General features: G+C 37.3%; 1 protein-coding gene and 1 long non-coding RNA gene across 2 annotated transcripts; one reads left to right on the top strand and one right to left on the bottom strand.

The window, feature by feature from the left end:
- The first annotated feature begins 2,069 nt into the window (after positions 1-2,069).
- Positions 2,070-8,195, top strand: LOC125659794 (uncharacterized). The gene is made up of 3 exons (XR_007364222.2): positions 2,070-2,194; positions 2,679-2,821; positions 7,999-8,195. It is a non-coding gene; the product is annotated as an uncharacterized LOC125659794 (long non-coding RNA).
- Positions 8,196-9,048: 853 nt separating this feature from the next.
- Positions 9,049-11,552, bottom strand: LOC125659763 (E3 ubiquitin-protein ligase TRIM71-like). The gene is made up of 2 exons (XM_048891537.2): positions 11,404-11,552; positions 9,049-11,048 (listed from the first exon to the last, which is right to left on the bottom strand). The coding sequence occupies exon 2, from the start codon at positions 11,016-11,018 to the stop codon at positions 9,363-9,365; it is 1,656 nt and encodes a 551-aa protein (XP_048747494.2). The 5' UTR covers positions 11,019-11,048; positions 11,404-11,552; the 3' UTR covers positions 9,049-9,362.
- Positions 11,553-19,418: the final 7,866 nt, after the last annotated feature.

The following is a 19,418-nucleotide window of genomic DNA, read 5'->3' as shown; positions in this document are numbered from 1 at the left end:
ACTGCAATGTTCAACATCACTCATCAGAAAATCTCGTCCAGCCTGAAGTTTTAAGGCTATTTAAATTGGATACTGTACAGTCGAGATAGACCTTATTTTGTTCTATCTATATTCTGGTCTGATATGAGGGGACGGACAGGGAGTAGCCCTCTCCCCTAACCCCCTCCCTCTCTGACAGTGTCTGATATTGTTTTTCTCCTACTTGCAACATTCATCAAGTTTTGTTTATACTTTGGCTGAGTTTGAAGAACTAAGTTTTCTAACAGTCTACTGCCTTTCTTGAGGCTGAAATATTACATAAAAATCTCTATTGTTGAAACGAATTAGGTTCTTCACCCTTAAAAAAAAAAAATTCTTTACCCCCAGACATCAATCTGGCAGAAAAACTGAGTTTATAGTCAGGCCAATACTGATTCAGAATTGTGAACTTCTTAGCCCCTGGATCAAATTCAAAGGAAGGGCTTTATGGATTGTCAAGGAGGGAAAACTATATGCAATTGTTATATATCATGAGCATGGAGGCCTCTACATGAACCAAACTTGTGAAATGTGTAAATGATTTTTAAGTCTCCAAGGTAGGGCAATGAATGATGGATTATCTTTATATATTGAAAATGCATGTTATAAACTCTTCTCAATTTCTGGTGCTGTCTCGGAATAGTAATGAAAATTCACCACTCTTGATCACGTGTGGGGTGAAATCCACCCCTTTTGGATCACAGCTACATGTATGTAACATTTATTAATTATACCATGTTATAACTGACCTGTGATCAATGGAGAGGGCTTAATATAGACATTGCACCTGCTGCCTAATCCCATTTAATATGTATTTTATATATACATGTATACTATATAATGTACATGAATAAAAAGCTGTACAGATCAAATTACATGTGGTATCCCCAGTTGGTAATGAAAATCCGCCACTGTTGGGTCACATGAGAGATGAAGATATTTAAACAAACAGTGGTCAATCTCATAACTCCTAAATAAAGAATACAAAATAAAGAGTTGAGCAAACACTGCCCACATATGGTTTCTCCAGATAGTAATGAAATCCACCACTCTTGGATCATGTGGCGCCACGTCCCTGGTTAGTAATGAGATCCGCCACACTTGGATCACATGTGGCATCCCTGGTTAGTAATGAGATCCGCCACTCTTGGATCACGCAATGTGGGATGCCCCCACATACAGTCTTTGAAAGAAGCCACAGTCTCAAAGACCAAATCTATTGAAATTGGGGTCGGGCTTGTAAAATTATTACATATATACAAGACCGTCAATCTGTGGTTTTAAACTCATAAATATCACTGACTTTCAGCTAAAGTTAGGGGAGAGATCAAAAGTTCAATGTCTGACAAAAAACTATTCACATAGTTCTCACCAAGACCCCCACCCCCCTTTAAAACTAAATATGATGAATGTTGAACCTAATTGATTAACAAGTTAAAACATACGATTATAGATACATGTAACATTACATACATTTTCTACTGTTTATTCACAAATGAAAGTGTACATTAAAACTATCAAATGTAATATTATGTGGTTTTAGCAGTCATTTGTCTTTTTTCTTTTTCCACTAAAGAGTATGTCGGATGACAGGAACTTACTAAACTATTTGGATTTAGATTTTTATCTATCGATCTTTTGATCTCACCTCTTATAACACCATATATTCAAATGGAGTGAAGATGGTACAGTAATCAGAAACAATCGTATAGAATCTATAAATAGTGTTTCTATTGCACTTTAATTAATCATGACGAAAAGTTAAATCCATTAGGCTGGAGTGGTTTATATCTGGTACTCTCTCTCTCTCTCTCTCTCTCTCTCTCTCTCTCTCCAGAGTTCTTTACCAAGTTGAAAATATGTCATTCTTTGTGATTTATTTTTTCCGTTTGTCTACAGTAAACAGTCCAGAGACAGAGGTCTGAATCTGAATGGCTAGTGCTCCAAAAAATTTTTTTTCGTTAAGACTGCACATCCAGTGTATTTAGCTTCACTAACAGAATTTATATCACAATTCTAATTTAATTTCCATTTATTTGCAGGGTAATGATGGTGTATCAAATCATTGACTGAAATTCCATCATTTACAGATTCCTTATTATCACAGACAGGACAGTATGCCCCCGCAACACATGAGGAGAAGTCCACTAATTTGTATGGTTGTAAATTTGATGATGTAATTATTATCTTCTATATAGATCTATATGGAAAGAGTTTGAATTATTGATATTCTAGCAATTTGAACACTAGTGTCAAACTAGGACAAAACTTAATATCATTGTGCTGTCAAGCATTGCAAAAGGGATTTGTGGCATTTTTTGCGCAGGTCAAAGTTCATAACTTTTTTCCAGAGAAGGTCAACAAAGCCCAAACTAAAACATGATCTGTAACCCAATGATAAAAGTTCATGTATGAATTTTCAAATCAATAGCTGCAGGGATAGACAATAGTCTCAGTCTTTAAATGAAAGGTGAAGATAACGAACAGTGATCAATCTCATAACTCCTATAATCTGTCAATGCAGGGATGGGCACACGGACACACAGACTGATCACTATAGGGTCATAGATGGGGACTTAATTAGCCCCTTTCCAAAACCTCTCCTTGTAGTATGTCATAATTTATGTCACAATTTTAATGTCATTATCATTGATTTGCAGGTTGATGGTGGAGTATCTGACCAAATTATTGACGAAAATTCCACCGGTTATACCGACAAATCCTGAACTTTTACAGACATGGAAATATGCTTCTGCAGCAAAATTCTCCATTGTACCACAAAACTGTTAATCCAGGAGTTTAGGTAGTATTTTCCAGGTGTCAAGCTAGTAAAACGATGTTTAAAATGTCGAAACACATGTGAGCTTTAACGCACTGTCATTGTTTGGCTTGTAGAGAGCTTTTTCTTGTAAAGTTTATTGTCATCTGTCAAATCACATTTTCAACTCCTTCCCAACCACTAGGCCAAGTTCTATAAATATCGTTATGACAACCAGTATCTACAGTGAAGGGGTTTCAGGTTTATTTTTAAGGGTCAAGGTTAGGTGAAATGGAAATGTAGTGACAAATACTTTTTTGAAGGGGAGGGGGTTATGCAACTTTTTCTAACTGACAGCCAATTTGTATGGGACATGGCATACAGTATCTTGAATGCAGGGGATTCAGGTTCATTTTTTCGAATAAAGCTAGCATCGTGCTTCATTCCCAAGGCGAGAAAGCTTTAAAAATCTTCATAACCATAACTCTGTCAGAAAAGATAAAATATAAAGGTGACAAGTTTTGTATGTAAACAAATGATCTCAGTTCAAACCATGAGCCCAAGGTTTTAAAGTTTAACATAGGAATATATGGGGAATATTCTCCAAAACCACAAGACTACAATAGATCAGATTGTTGAGCAGGTATCCCCATGTAGTGTAGATTCATGTTGGTTCAATCCATGGTCCACAGTTTCAGTATAGGGCCACAATATTGGGGCTGTTAGTTCTACATATGGATATATATATATAGGAAAATATCTCTTTATAAAACCCACCTGCCTACAAAGTATCAAATTAATTTGCAAACATCCTCATTTCGTATAGATTCAAGTTTGTTTATGCCATGATTCTGCTCACGCCATGATTCTGGGGTCAGAGACCTAGAAGTTGTGTAAAGACTGACTCCTGTGGAGCGCCAAATTAACATTAACTCAAATAATTGAATATATTATTTATTTAATATATCATCAATTCATTTGATGTGCACTACAGTTCGTTTAGATATTTTTTAAAATAATTAACGATGTATTCAATTCTGAATTATTTCATGCACAAAATGAGAGCATGAATTAGATGCGATCATCATTTCATGAACGCAATGATTGATTTGAATTATTATGCGTAATAGCTGAATTTATGATATCTTCAAATAATTAATAATATCTTCAATTATTTGAGTTTATCATGTGTTTATGTTATTTTGGTGTTCCATAGTTGATATTAAGAGGCATGATATAAAACATTGTGTAGATGACAAAGATAACATCCTGTTGGTGATAAATGAAACACTTGTTATAATACATAAACAAGAAGATCATGAGCCACACACACACCCCTCCCCCCTTCCTCTCCCCCCCCCCCCTCCCTCTCCCCCTCCCCCTCCTGAGTAACCTTGGTCCTTTAGTTGTTCAGCTGTTGTGATTGTTAAAAGATCGTATTTAGCTCAACTGGGCTGAAAGCTCAAGTGAGCTTTTCTAATTGCCTGTTGTCTTTCGTCTCTCCGTCTGAAGTCAATCAAGGTTTTACATACAAATGTATAGGGAAAATCTTCTCAAGAGCCACTGGACTGAAAAGTACAAATTTACACATGAAAGCTTTCTGACCTAGTGCAGATTTAAATTTGTTAAAGTCATGGTCTCCAGGGGTAGAATGGGCCACAATAGGGGATCAAAGTTTTACACACAAATATATAGGGAAAATCTTTAAAAATCTTCTTCTCAAGATTCACTTGGCCAGAAAAGTTTTCATTTACATGAAATCTTCCTGATATAGTGCAAATTCAAGTCTGTAAAAATCATGACCCCGGGGGTAGGTTTGGACCACAATAGTGGATCAAAGTGTTACATACAAATTTATAGGGAAACTCTTTTAAAATCTATCAAGAACCATTTAGCCAGTGAAGTTTACATTTACATGAAAGCTTCCCGTCATATTGCAGATTCAAGTTTGTAAAAATCATGGCCCTCAGGGGTTGGTTGGGACCACAATAGAGATCAAAGTCTTACATGCAAATATATAGCAAAAATCTTTAATATGGGCCATTGTCACTCAGGTGAGCGATGTGGCCCATGGGCCTCTTGATTCATATTTATTCCCATGAAAAATTTTGACCCAATTGTGGCCCCAACCTACCCCCATAGGGTCACGACATAAATGAACTTGTTATCAACATGACCTTGTGGTTATGAAGGTCAAGGTCATAGATCATGATAGGAAATGAAAGGTATTGCAATAAGCTATTTATAGAATATGAAAACTCGACCTTAAATACTTCAAAGATATTGAATTGGTTAAATTTTCTTAAAAGTAATTCAAGGTCACTAGGTCAAACAACATTGTGTAATATGAAAAGTCTTGTCATAAAGAATCTATATACAAAATATGACGGCCCTAATATCTTAAATAGTTCGGGAGAAATTTAATATGTTACATTTTCTTTAAAAGTTGGTCAAACTCCAATGTCACAAACTTTGGTATCGAAAAAAAGAGATTTTGTCAAAAGGAATGCACATATGAAATATGATAGCCCTCTCACTCACTATTTAAAAGTTATGAGTAGTGTTAAAATTTTGAAATTTGGATGATTAAGGTTAAAATTTTGAAATGGGGATGCAATTCCAAGGTACATGTACATGTAATGATTACATGATAAATATGTATGAAATGTAGGGCCTTACCATAACATATCTATATGCAAATTATGAAAGACCTACCTTAAATAGTTTAAGAAACACTGAATAGAGTAAACTTTCGTAAAAGTAGGTCAAACTTCAAGGTCATCAGTTTAAAAACAATATACCCCCGACTACAGTAATAAACCATCCCTTGAATCCACACTACTTTGAAACATTTACATTTGGATATGATTTAATGTGGCCCTAATAGATCTAGTCTTGAAAGAAATTTAATTGTTTTGATTAATGTAGCTAATTATAAAACTTTGATCTCCCATTGCAACCCCACCCTTCTCATGGGGCCCCTGAATTGAACAGACTTAAATTTGAACTATTTGAAGATACTTACATAGCAATAAGACCAATCATGATCCTACTGTTGTAGAGATAAAGATTTTTAAAGATGTTCCCCATTATATATTGCCTTGTAAAATTTGGCCCCCTATTATGGCCCCACCTTACTTCAAAGGACCACAATTTGAAAAAAATGAATCTGCACTAAGGGATATTTGCATATTAACATGACTATATAGATGAATGTTCTGGAGAAGATTCTAAATGTTTCCCTATTTGTATGCAAAATTTGATTCTCTTTTTTGCCCCCATCCTATCCCCAGGGGTTCATGATTTGAAGAAACTTGAATCTACTCCATCTCAGGAAGCTTTCATGTAAATTTCATTTTTCCTGACACAGCAGTTCTTTTTGAGATTTTAATTGACCCCACCCTATTTTGCCTTTTGTTGATTATCTCCCCTTTGAAGGGGATATGGCTTTTCATTTAAATACACCTGAATGCTCTTTCCCCAAGGGTAATTTGTACCAAGTTTGATTGAAATTGGCCCAGTAGTTCTGGAGAAGATGAAAAGGCGAGATTTTCATGGACAAACAAAACATGATCAGAAAAGCTATCTTGGGGCCTTGGTGGATCACCGATTTTCGTGTAAGCCCCGCCCACCATGACGACGGTAACTATCCCGACATTAGACTCATAAACAACATGGCACGGATCATGTCGTTAAAGGACATACCAGACGATTTTTCTGCATCATACATGTTACATACACCGTCCCTTCGGCAAAAACAACGGGCTGTCGCGTTTACGAAGGATTCTTATGTTAAATCAGTCAAATTATATGCACAAGAACGCGAAAATATCCCCCCCCCCCCCCCACCCCCTGCAAATGTACTTGTATTTATTCAATTTAGACTCCTCAACCCACCCACATTTTTTATCTGCCTCTGAAAGTTGTTTCTTTGTCAGAGATCAAAACCACAATGACAATTTATTCAAATGTTAAAATGAATATACTCACGTTTTTAGCTCACCTGAACCGAAGGTTCAAGTGAGCTATTCTGATCACATTTTGTCCGGCGTCCATCCGTCTGTCTGTAAACTTTTCACATTTTCGACTTCTTCTCCAGAACCACATGGCCAATTTCAACCAAACTTGGCCAAAAGCATCCTTGGGTAAAGGGCTTTCACGTTTGTTCAAATGAAGGGCCATGTCCTTTTCAAAGGGGAGATAATCACAAAAATACAAAAATAGGGTGGGGTCATTTAAAAATCTTCTTCTCAAGAACCACTGGGCCAGAAGAGCTGAAATTTACCTGAAAGCTTCCTGACATATTGCAGATTCAAATTTGTTCAAATCATGGCCCCTGGTGGTAGGATGGGGCCACAAGGGGGGATCAAAGTTTTACATACAAATATATAGGGAAAAACTTTAAAAATCTTCTTCTCAAGAACCACTAAGCCAGAAAAGCTGAGATTTACATGAAAGCTTCCTGACATAATGCAGATTCAAGTTTGTTCAAATCATGGGCCCCTGGGGTTGGATGGGGCCACAATAAGGGATCAAAGTTTTACATACAAATATATAGGAAAAATCTTTAAAAATCTTCTTCTCAAAAACCACTGAGCCAGAAAAGCTGATTTTTACATGAAAACTTTCTGACATAGTGCAGATTCAAGTTTGTTCAAATCACGACCCCCGGGGATTGGATGGGGCCACAATAGGGGATCAAAGTTTTACATACAAATATATAGTTAAAATCTTTTTCTCAATAACCACAGAGTCAGAAAAGCTGATATTTACAAGAAAACTTTCTGACATAGTGCAGATTCAAGTTTGTTCAAATCATGGCCCCCGGGGGATAGGATGGGGCCACAAGTGGAGGAGGGGGTTCAAAGTTTTACATACAAATATAGGAAAAAGCTTTAAAAATCTTCTTCTCAAGAACCATTGGGCCAAAGAAGTTGACATTTACATGAAAGCTTTCTGACATAGTGTAGATTCAAGTTTGCAAAGGGTAGTTTGGGCCATAATAGGGACTAAGGTTTTACATGCAAATATATATGGAAAGTCTTCAGATATGGGCCAAGGTGACTCAGGTGAGCAATGTGGCCCATGGGCCTCTTGTTTTATATTAATTTTCCTGTGGTTCTAAATAATTATGCCAAAGATTTTACATTGTACACGGAACTCCATTGTTTAAGAAGTTTACCTTATGCATGTATCTTAACGCGAGAAGTTTCTGTTGATAGATCCAAGAAATTCTGGTTGAAGTTGACGACGAACTTGACAGTATGAAGATCAAATTATAGTGCGAGGAGACGATTGGATGTAGAGTTCTTCCCAATTCACAGGACCCACACCAAGGCAAATAATGCCAGTCTGCTGGACTCATTCTTAATAAAGTCCCGATCATTCGACAAAATTCACTGATGAGCAGTGTGGGTCAGATAAGTGACTGGTTAGTCCCACAAGCGGGGGCATTTGTTTTATAACTTTTATTTGAACTGTAGAGCAGCTCTAGTTTGCAATTATTGTTAATTAATTCATCAGTCAGAAAAATAAAAATAAATGTCCAAAATCTGATAAGTTTTACCATCAAGTGCAGCACTCAGTACAGAATTGTCAACAGAGACAAAATCAAGGTTGTACATTGTAGAAATAAATGATTTAAATAATTCAGTTTGATAAGATTTCTATTTGTCTGTGTTGATTTTGTAGGACTGTGGAGATTTAGATACGTGTTGTGACGTCATTGATGGTAAACAGAAGACTGTGACCTTGGATCAGAAGACTGGACGTTTGGGGGTCACTATATGTTACTGTACTACACAGCTAAGTACGTACTCAGTCATAATGTAAGATCAGATATACTACATATCTAAGTACTCAGTCATAATGTAAGATCAGATGTACTACATATCTAAGTAAGTACTCAGTCATAATGTAAGATCAGATGTACTACATATCTAAGTAAGTACTCAGTCATAATGTAAGATCAGATGTACTACATATCTAAGTAAGTACTCAGTCATAATGTAAGATCAGATGTACTACATATCTAAGTACTCAGTCATAATGTGAGATCAGATGTACTACATATCTAAGTAAGTACTCAGTCATAATGTAAGATCAGATGTACTACATATCTAAGTACTCAGTCATAATGTAAGATCAGATGTACTACATATCTAAGTAAGTACTCAGTCATAATGTAAGATCAGATGTACTACATAGCTAAGTAAGTACTCAGTCATAATGTAAGATCAGATGTACTACATAGCTAAGTAAGTACTCAGTCATAATGTAAGAATGTACTCCAAGTACTGTTTATCTATAAAATATACATTCAAACATAATACAGATATAAAAAGATATAATTAACACACAATCTAACAGAGTTCTCTAAGATACAAATCTACTGTCAATACACATCACAAACAACTGTGTTTATATCTATAATTAACACTGGTTTATATCTGTAATTAACACTGGTTTATATCTGTAATTAACATGGTTTCTAGATGTGTAATTTTCACTGTGTTGATAGATGTAATTAACACGGTTTTGAGATGTGTAATTAACACTTTGTAGAGATCTGTAATTAACACTGTGTTTATAGATATTGGATTTTCTTCATTTTAGCAGTGAACTCCTCAGCCACAAAGAGGTTGTCTCTGATGTCCACACATAAACCACGAGGACGTTCTAAATTGTGAATGTAACGGAGGAACTGTCCGTCCTGATCTAGGATGTGGATACGGTGATTGTTAATGTCTGCTGTCAGGATGTGACTCTGGCTGTCTGTAGTGATGCCGCGTGGATAAAATGATCGCTTGGTATTAGAGCGATGACCAGTGTATCTAAATCGGAGTTTTCCTGACTGATTGACCACCACTACTGCATCAACTCCCCAGTCAACCACACAGATATCCAGGTTCTTGTTCTCACTGATGTAACGAGCAGATGAATAGAGAGGACGACCCTGATCATCAAACTGAATGCTTTGTTTCTCTGTGGAGCCGGAGTAACGCACGACTTTGGATAGTTTTCTATCATCACTGATCATGGTAACCAGGAGATCATCAGAGGCGGTACTGCAGACACCGAGAGGTTCCCACCCCTGTAGTGTGATCACGGTCTGTATCTCTTTATTCTTAACCAGGTTTATAGTCTTATCACTATAGTCAGTATAAACAAGATCTCCGTCCCGTGTCACCGCTATGTCCCGTGGTGTTTCCCCTGACTTGGTTTTTATTGATGTCAGTAGTTTAACCCGGAGGTTGAGGAGCTTCATGATTTCGTTACTCCCGCATGTCCAGACTTGTTCTTCACTGACACAGCTAACACTGTATAGTCCTCTATACCCAGTGTTTATGGTGGCGGTGATGCGCGGTTCATCAAGAAGTGGTTTGACTGGAGGAGACGACACAGCTTCTGCTGACTTCATTATGTAGCCTTGTTCTTCTGTGTTAATGGATAATGGCGACAGAGAACCAAGCATTTCACGGAGCTGTTCTGTGTTTATTTTCTGAGCTGACAAACTTGGTAATGTAACTTGGACTTTTGGGGGTAATCTCCTGAACTCGGCATTCCTAGATTTGTAGGTAGAGATTAGGGAGACGTCATTGGATTCCAATATTGCCTTCAGATTTAGAATGATTTGTTTGAGTTCAGTAATACTGTGTGAGATTTCATCTGTGTTTTTATTTAAGGCAGCCAGATGTTTAGTTTTCATCTCCGCAATGTCGGATTTCCGCTGGTTGACAATGGCGGTAATCTCCCGGTGTAAGACTTCTCCTTGTTGGTCGGCAGCTGTGGTCAGTTTCCCGTACTTCGTTTCTAACTCGGCTTTCTCAGTTTGGACATTGGAGACAATTCCTTCATATCGGGGGTAAATTCTGGTCTCGAGTTCTTCCAAATCTTTTCGTAAATCCTGTGTTTTAGCGCTGAGTTTTTTCATAACTTCTGATAACTTGTGTCCTTCATGTTGACCAGAGGCGAGACAGGTAGAACAGACGGGAAGGTCGCATTTTTCGCAGTGAAGTTCACATTGTTTGTCGGGGTGGCTGGGACATTTTGGGTAGTTAGGAGTAGAACTTTTCTCTATGAACGGTATGACTCGGTGTTTTCTAGACGAATCCAAGAGATGTTTTCCTACACAGTTAGTACAGAGATTTATATTACAACGTTCACAGTGACTCTGTAGGGGGGCAGTTTCACAGGAATCGCACAGTAGGACGTCCTGGGCACTGTGCCGGGGGTGCAGCATGTCTGGTGTCTGGGTCACATGAGTAGTTCACTGTTAATAGAGAAATGGACATCATTTTTGTATCAGTTTTCAATTCCAGGACATGAAATAAACATTGGATATAAATCATTTGCATGTGAAATTCAATAAACATGTAACAGGTTGAACCAATTTACACGCGAGAATTTATCTTTTTCCATGATAGATATATGTGTACAAATATTACAAGATATATATCCTTTGCGACATGTCAATTCCCATGCCCAATTTCTAAAATTCACGTTATAATGACCAGTGTCATATCAAACCTGTCTCATTAATAATTCTGATCAAACACATACCTTATACAATTATAATGATTTGGTGGCACCGTGATGTGTATATAATAGTAATAATTTTGTCTCACCTGTAAATCCAACATGGCTTCCCTGTTCTTTCGACCTTCCGTGTAGTCCCGTGCTTTAAATACCTGTACGTGACGAGATCGACCCTGTATACACTATACCTAAGTACGTGTTATCTGCTGCTTCAATAGATTTAAACTTCACATTGACCCACTTTTAATGTACATGTAGCATTGATGCACAAAGATATAGCTGTCGTTTTACAAACATGTTACGGTTACAAAATTGGGGGGGGGGGGGGGGGTTTATTAAACATTGACTAAGTACAAATCTGTAAGTGTGCGTCATTTTCCATTGCCAGTGGCGGATCTAGAGCCCCCCTTTTTTCGCTATAATTTTGCAAGGCATTACTGGCATATTGTATAGATGAAAATTCGATTTGGCACCCAGCATAACCGAGTATTTTTGCTATTACTTGACTTTCAAATGTACCCCCCCCCCCTTCGGAAATCCTGCATCCTACACCGTTTGCCGTCTAACAGATCTGCATTTTAATCTGGGATCCATGAATTTGTGCTCGGTGCCGTCATACGCAATGTCACAGATATCCTATTATTATCAATATAGCTTTCCCCGGGGTCCCGCCTCTTGGACTCCACCATAACTTCAGTGTTTAATATTGTGAAGCCAAATGCAATATACAAGACAAAAAGCGCAAAGCACTACCCGAGACAAAATGCGCAATGCAAGTGTTAGATGTTGTAAGCCCCCTCCCCATAAGAACTACATGTATAAGAATTATCGGTTTAAGTGGGGAAAATACTTATTCCCAACCCCGAAGTTAAACAGCGAATGAAGATTGTACCACGAGACGTTGAAAAAAAATTATATTCTGAATTCTTAGTACATTTATAAGTTGAAATTCAAGTTAATAAAAAAATAATTTAATTTAGAATTTATTTTCGGACTTTGTTTATTGGAACATAAATGAATTGATGTTTTCTAATTTTGAAGTTTGATTTCGACTGTATGATATGCTATGACGGTGTTTATAATATATCGTGTAAGTATGTTGAATATGTGTGTTGATAAACAGTGAAACCTGTCTAATGAGATATGTACTGGGAGACAAATTCTTTGTCGGGACCGGTGTCGCGGTGGCTTAGTGTTAGAGCGTTCGTTTCGTAACTGGGAGCTCGTGAATTCAAACCCTGCTCGTGTCATGGCCACGTCAAACCTACGACGTTAACATAGGTAGTCATTGTTCTTTCGTCAAACGCTCGGCATTAAGAAGTGAAAATTACTGGTCTTTTGGATATTACAAACACAGGTCCCGTGTAACGTTAAAGAACCCTCGCTGCTACGGTCGTAAACACTAAACAGTTGATAGGTCTGAATTTGTGGTACTTCACCTACAACTGGTGACGTCTCAATATGAGTGAAAAGTTATCGAAAGACGTTGATTAACGAAATTCTTGGTAACAAATCAAAATATTGTTTGCTGTTTTCCACCACACTCAACAATTTTTCAGTTATCTTGTGGCGGCCAGTTTTTATTGGTGGAAGTGATAACGCAGATACAATGTACCTGGGAAGAGACCACCGACCTTCCGAAAGTAAACTGGGGTGAGAGGCCGTGTGATTTTGAGTGCGATTCTCTAACCACTCTGCCACGGAGGCAAATCAAAATAAACAATTCCTCTGATAAAATTACCTTAATCTCCATTGTTTGCGCTTAAAATGTAGGCTGAAGATTTATCGCTGAAAATATCAGACAATCTCGCTATATGACAAAGACAAAGTAATATATCGGGTGTAGACATATAGTTAGAGTTTCGCCATTGTTATCCATACGATGTGTAGGTGACGGTACTTAACCTATATTCAATTTCAATACATGTATATGACGATGATCTCTTTTTAAAACACAACAGCTGTACTGAGAAGATGGCTTCACCTTATAGGGGGCATGAATAAATTTATGATATCTTCAAATCTGAATTATTGTATACATTGATTAAATTATTGACAGCATTAATTATCCTGCTGAATTGATGCACGCAAAAATTAGATTGTTGCTCTTTTCAAATGAATTAATGATATCAATAATTCAATTAATGCGCACTTCAATGCAGTTAATTAATGCATGCAATAATTGAATCAATGTTCTATTCAATTGAATTATTGCGCGCATGTAATCAATGCGCGGAATAATTCTTATATATATATATATATATATATATAGAGAGAGAGAGAGAGAGAGAGAGCAGGTATCTTCAGTTAAAGGAAAGAGATCTTCAATTCATTCATACCGAATTCTAGATAACTCAATTTTACCGCCACATTGATGTTCATCAATTGAATAGATACGCGCATCAATCAATTGTGGCTCTCATCGCACAGTAATTCAATCATATATATATATATGTTGTCCGGATTGGGCCATTTGCAAAATCGTGACTGCGCGTTAGTCACAACAGCGCGTTGCTTGTCTGCGCGAAGGCGCGTTGCTTGTTGGCGTGAGAGCGCGAAGGCGCGTTGCTTATTGGCGTGAAAGCGCGAAGGTGCGTTGCTTGTCTGCGCGAAGGTGCGTTGCTTGTTGGCGTGTTGTGACTAACGCGCAGTCACGCTTTTGCAAATGGCCCTATCCGGACACCATACAATACGCCTTCGAGCCGTGTTGCTTGTTGGCGTGACGGTGCGATGGCGCGTTGCTTGTTGTCGTGAGAGCGCGAAGGCGCGTTGCTTGTTGGCGCGAAGGCGCGTTGCTTGTCTGCGCGAAGGTGTGTTGCTTGTTGGCGTGAGAGCGCGAAGGCGCGTTGCTTGTTGGCGTGACGGCGTGTTGTGACTAACGCCCAGTCACGCTATTGCAAATGGCCCTATCCGGACACCATATACATAGCAATAAATGAATTTATGATATCTCTAAAATGATTATAGATCTATTTAATTATTTGAGTTTATGATAATTTGGCGATCCATATTTGTAATTGTGATACATTTGTTTGGTATTATAAATGTTAAGTTTATTTTAATTTTTTTTTAATTATTTAGGAGTTTTGCTTGTGGATGCATGACCACTAAAAACTTGAAAGAATGGTACCTGAAAAAGATTTCCTCTGCACAGCACTTAGTCACGTGGGACAGTGTGGTGAAGTTCAGTGAAATTTTGTCATTGGAAATTTGCCTTTTTGAGAATAAATGAACTCTTATTGCATCAGCATAAACTTGTTTTCTCAATTATCAATTGTTTGTGCCACAGAAAGTACGACACCGAGTGTGGTAGTACGGGGACTAGGATATCCCCTCGGACTTTGTTGGGAGAAAAGAAAGACATAACTTTCGACTTGGAACTGGAGCGATCTCTTTTTATGCCCCCCTTTGAAAAAGAGGGGGCATATTGTTTTGCAACTGTCGGTCGGTCGGTCGGTCTGTAGACCACATGTCCGCTCAATATCTTGAGAACCATTCACTTGATGATAATGATATTTCATATGTGGGTTGGTTATAAGTGGAAGATGACCCCTATTGTTTTTCAGGTCAAAAGGTCAAGGGTCAATCTACTCTGGACATAGGAATATAATGTCCGCTCAATATCTCGAGAACCCTTGGCTTGAAAGACATCAAACTTGGCACACTGGTACATCCTAAGGAGTAGATGACCCCAATTGATTTTGAGGTCATATGGTCAAGGGTCAAACTGGGCATATGAATATACTGACCATTCAATGTCTAGAGAACCCTTTGCTTGACAGACATCAAACTTGGTACACTAGTACGTCTTCAGAAGAAGATGACCCCTATTGATTTTGAGGTCAAAGGTCAAGGGTCAAACTGGGCATAGGAATATACTGACCATTCAAAGTCTAGAGAACCCTTTGCGTGACAGACATCAAACTTGGCACACCAGTACATCTTCAGAAGATAATGACCCCTATTGATTTTGAGGTCACATGGTCAAAGGTTAAGGGTCAAACTGGACATAAGATTATACTGTCCGTTCATTATCTTGAGAACCCTTTTCTTGACAGACATCAAACTTGGTACACTGGTACAACTTAAGGAGAAGATGACTCCTATTGATTTTGATGTCACAAGGTCAAGGGTCAAACTGGACATAGGAATATACTGTCCGCTCAATATCTTGAGAACCCTTTGCTTGACAGACATCAAACTTGGTACACTGGTACAACTTAAGGAGAAGATGACTCCTGTTGATTTTGATGTCACCTTGTCAAAGGTCAAGGGTCAAACTGGACATTGGAATATACTGTCCGTTCAATATCTTGAGAACCCTTTTCTTGACAGACATCAAACTTTGTACACTGGTACGTATTCAGGAGAAGATGACCCCTATTGATTTTGAAGTCACATGGTCAAAGGTCAAGAGTCAACCTGAACATTGGAATATACTGTCCGCTCAATATCTTGAGAACCCTTTGCTTGACAGACATCAAACTTAGTACAGTGATGTATATTCAGGAGGAGATGACTCCTATTGATTTTGAGGTCACATGGTCAAAGGTCAAACTGAACATAGTAATATACTGTCCACTCAATATCTTGATAACCCTTTTGCTTGACAGACATCAAACTTAGTACACTGGTACATCTTCAGGAGAAGATGACCGATATTGATTTTGAGGTCAAAAGTCAATTGTTGAACTGGACATAGTAATATGCTGTCTCCTATATTTTAAGAATTATTTGCTTTATTGACACCAAACTTGGTACACTGGTACAGCATAAGGAGTAGATGACCCCTATTGATTTTAGGTCACATGGTCAATTCACTCCTGACATAGGAAGATATTGCCTGCTCAATATTTTGAATTGATGATACTACTATCAATTAAATGATGTGTATGTATAACCCTTTTCAATTTTGCACCGGGGGGGGGGGGGGGGGGGCATATGTGCTTATGTGTTTTACAAACATCTTTTGTTTAAATTGGATTTCTTACTGACATTGATGATTGATTGATTGATTGATGTTTTCCACCACACTGAACAATTTTTCAGTATCTGGTGGCGGCCAGTTTTTATTGGTGGAAGAGAGAACCCAGATACATGTTTTTATTGGTGGAAGAGAGAACCCAGATACATGTTTTTATTGGTGGAAGAGAGAACCCAGATACATGTTTTTATTGGTGGAAGAGAGAACCCAGATACATGTTTTTATTGCTGGAAGAGAGAACCCAGATACATGTACCTGGGAAGAGACCACCGACCTTCCGCAAGTAAATTGGAAAATTTTCGCACTTACCGGCGCGAGCGGGATTCGAACCCGCGGTGACCAGAGGTTGATGAGGATTTAATGAAATACAATATTTTCATATAAAAACATAATGTTTGCGGCTTACTTCATCCAATGATAATTTGTACATTTACAATAGGACACCTTCAGACTAGATTGTACTAGAGACAGTGATTATGGTATCTGTTATTGCAATGAAACCAGAGGTATCAAAGAAATGAGATCGAGCAATAACGACTTGTTGTAAGTTTTGTTGAACACAACCTTGTTTTTTTTTCTAGTTTATTTATCAGAATAGATGCGATGTATTGTGGGCGTTCCCCGCTGTAGGTGAAGTGCAGTACCTGTATATATATATTTTGACCTATGTGAATATACATGTATGGCTGTCAAGGTTGTAGCAGTTAATATCAACCAAATATGATACTTGTACAGCATCTAACGGTCAAGTGGAACAAATATTGTGAATTTCATAGACTCTTTTCCCAGGGGTGTGACAAAAATCTACAAAAATAATTTAATCTTCCTTACCAGGGTGGAACTAGATTGGGCATATACATAATGTATTGAAATGTATGTGTTGCTGGACATGAAAAAAGCTTTTCGTATCATTATAGTGAGCGATGTGAAAGGTGTTGCACGTCTCATGTTATTTTACCTATAGGACTTTTAAGGTGTTGCGTGAGATATCGATAAAATAAAGATATTTAAATATATGATAATATATGATAAAATCAAATGGAACTTATATGTCTTGATTTAAACATTTTTGAAAATAAGTTTAAAAGACGTGTATTAACAAGAATTAGCCGAAATAATTTGAGTTTAAATCAAGCAATAAGCGATTTGTATGATTTTTTGCGTTGAAATAGAGCGGTATCCCGGAATTTCAGAAAAACTGTCTTCGTAACACAAAATGAAATTAGCATGAAAATAATCTTCTGGGATTTCCACTTAAACTGTCGTTTTAAAAGAGGGTGTTGCACCGAAGCGGGGATTTTCCCTAATCGGAGTTCGATGCTAGCACTCGGGATGTAGAACTGAACTTCATCCATATTTATATTCTTATTGCGTATTTGCCATTTAAATACCTGTAGGATTCCACAGTACCAAGGGCAAGCCTAACACATTTCATGTGCCAATACATTTTACATGTAGTATAAACGTAAATAGTTTTAAAATCGCGAAAATTAAATTGTATTTTTATCTCTTGTATATAGTTACACGTTACGAGTGTATCAAATATTTAATATCATATACTACTACAGTCTCATACTCATATATTGAATAATTTAACTTGTTTCACGAAGGCAGTTTTTCTGAAATTCGGGGATACCCCTCCATTTTAACACTAAAAATCATATAAATCGTTTATTGCTTGATTTGAACTTAATTATTTTGGCAAATTTTGTCAATACACGTCTCTTAAACTTGCATGTATTTTCAAAATGTTTGAGTCAAGACATAAGTTCCAATAGGTTTTATCATATATTTGATTAACTTAATTTTAACATGAGACGTGCAACACCTTCTTTTTGTTCCCCATCGCGTCATGTCAGATGAAAAGGTGATAATAACCCATCTCATAACTTCCATAAAGAACACAATATTAAGATCTTGAGAAACACGGACCCCTGGACATACCAGAGGTGGGATCAAGTGCCTAAGTAGAGTAAGAATCCCCTGTCGACCAATCACACACGCTGTGAGCTGTATATCTCTATCGAGTAAACAGAGCAGTCCATAGTCAATGTGTAAAGAACAGCCTCAATTGACATGAAACATGACAGGCAGAATTTGATCCTGTGACAGGTAAATTAGATCGTTGTAACGATGATAAAGAGCACAAAGGACCTCTCCACTTTAGCTGTGACATAAATAAATCAAAACATCAAAGTTTGAGTTATGCAATTTACAATACCCCAAGATGTTCATTGATACTTTAATTTTAGATGTTTAACATTTTATTTCACTGAAAACTTCATCAACATTAAGAGCTATGCGGTCTTTTGAAACGGGTTTGTCTGTTTTTGTTAAATTTTTATTGACATTCATCGAATGATCGGTTTTTAATACCTTTGTTTATATTGAACAAAAGGTTGTCCATATTTCTCAATTCTCTTGTAAGTCATTTCTGTAATAACGATGATTATACACAAAAAACAAGATTGGGGAATCTTATGCTGGTGATGAAATTCATAAAAATAAATACAATGAATGGTGAAGATATGGAACAATGATCAACCTCATAACTCCTATAAGCAATACAAAATACAGAGTTGGGCAGACACGGACCCCTGGACACACCAGAGGTGAGATCAGGTGCCTAGGAGGAGTACGCATCCCCTGTCGATCTGTCACACCTGCCGTGAACCCTAAATCTTGATCAGGTAAACGGAATCTGCAAAAGTATACGTTTTTTTGGTACTTCATTTACTCATTGAACTCGAGTAATAATTCTGTACGTTTCAGACTAAGGGTGACCACTTAAAACTTAGTTTTAATATCCCCTAAGAAAAGGACTGTACAATTACTTAAGATACGTCAGTGTTTGATATTTATCAAAAAGTATAATAGATAAATAATTTTTTTATTTAAAAGAAGGATGGTAAAAAGCTATTATCAAAGCTTGGAGGTCCTTTGCAAAGTTTTGACTTTAAAAAGAGTGTTGGAACCCATGTGACATCATGTTATTTTGTCAGTAGCCTGTCCCAATTTAAAAACTGAACATACGCAGAACAAGCTCTTGCGTATTGAATCAAATAATTTTTTTTTTACAAAGGCTTGAAGAGCATCGTTTACAGTCAGTATTACCAAAAT

This window comes from Ostrea edulis, chromosome 9 (assembly GCF_947568905.1).
Source record: "Ostrea edulis chromosome 9, xbOstEdul1.1, whole genome shotgun sequence".
Classification (NCBI taxonomy): Eukaryota; Metazoa; Mollusca; class Bivalvia; order Ostreida; family Ostreidae; genus Ostrea; species Ostrea edulis.
Note: the sequence above shows the minus strand (reverse complement) of the source record. Positions and strands in the feature narration are given on the sequence as shown.

What these genes read in the sequence shown, in the direction of transcription:
- LOC125659763 (XM_048891537.2), bottom strand. Translation starts at nt 11,018, where the DNA reads ATGCTGCACCCCCGGCACAGTGCCCAGGACGTCCTACTGTGCGATTCC.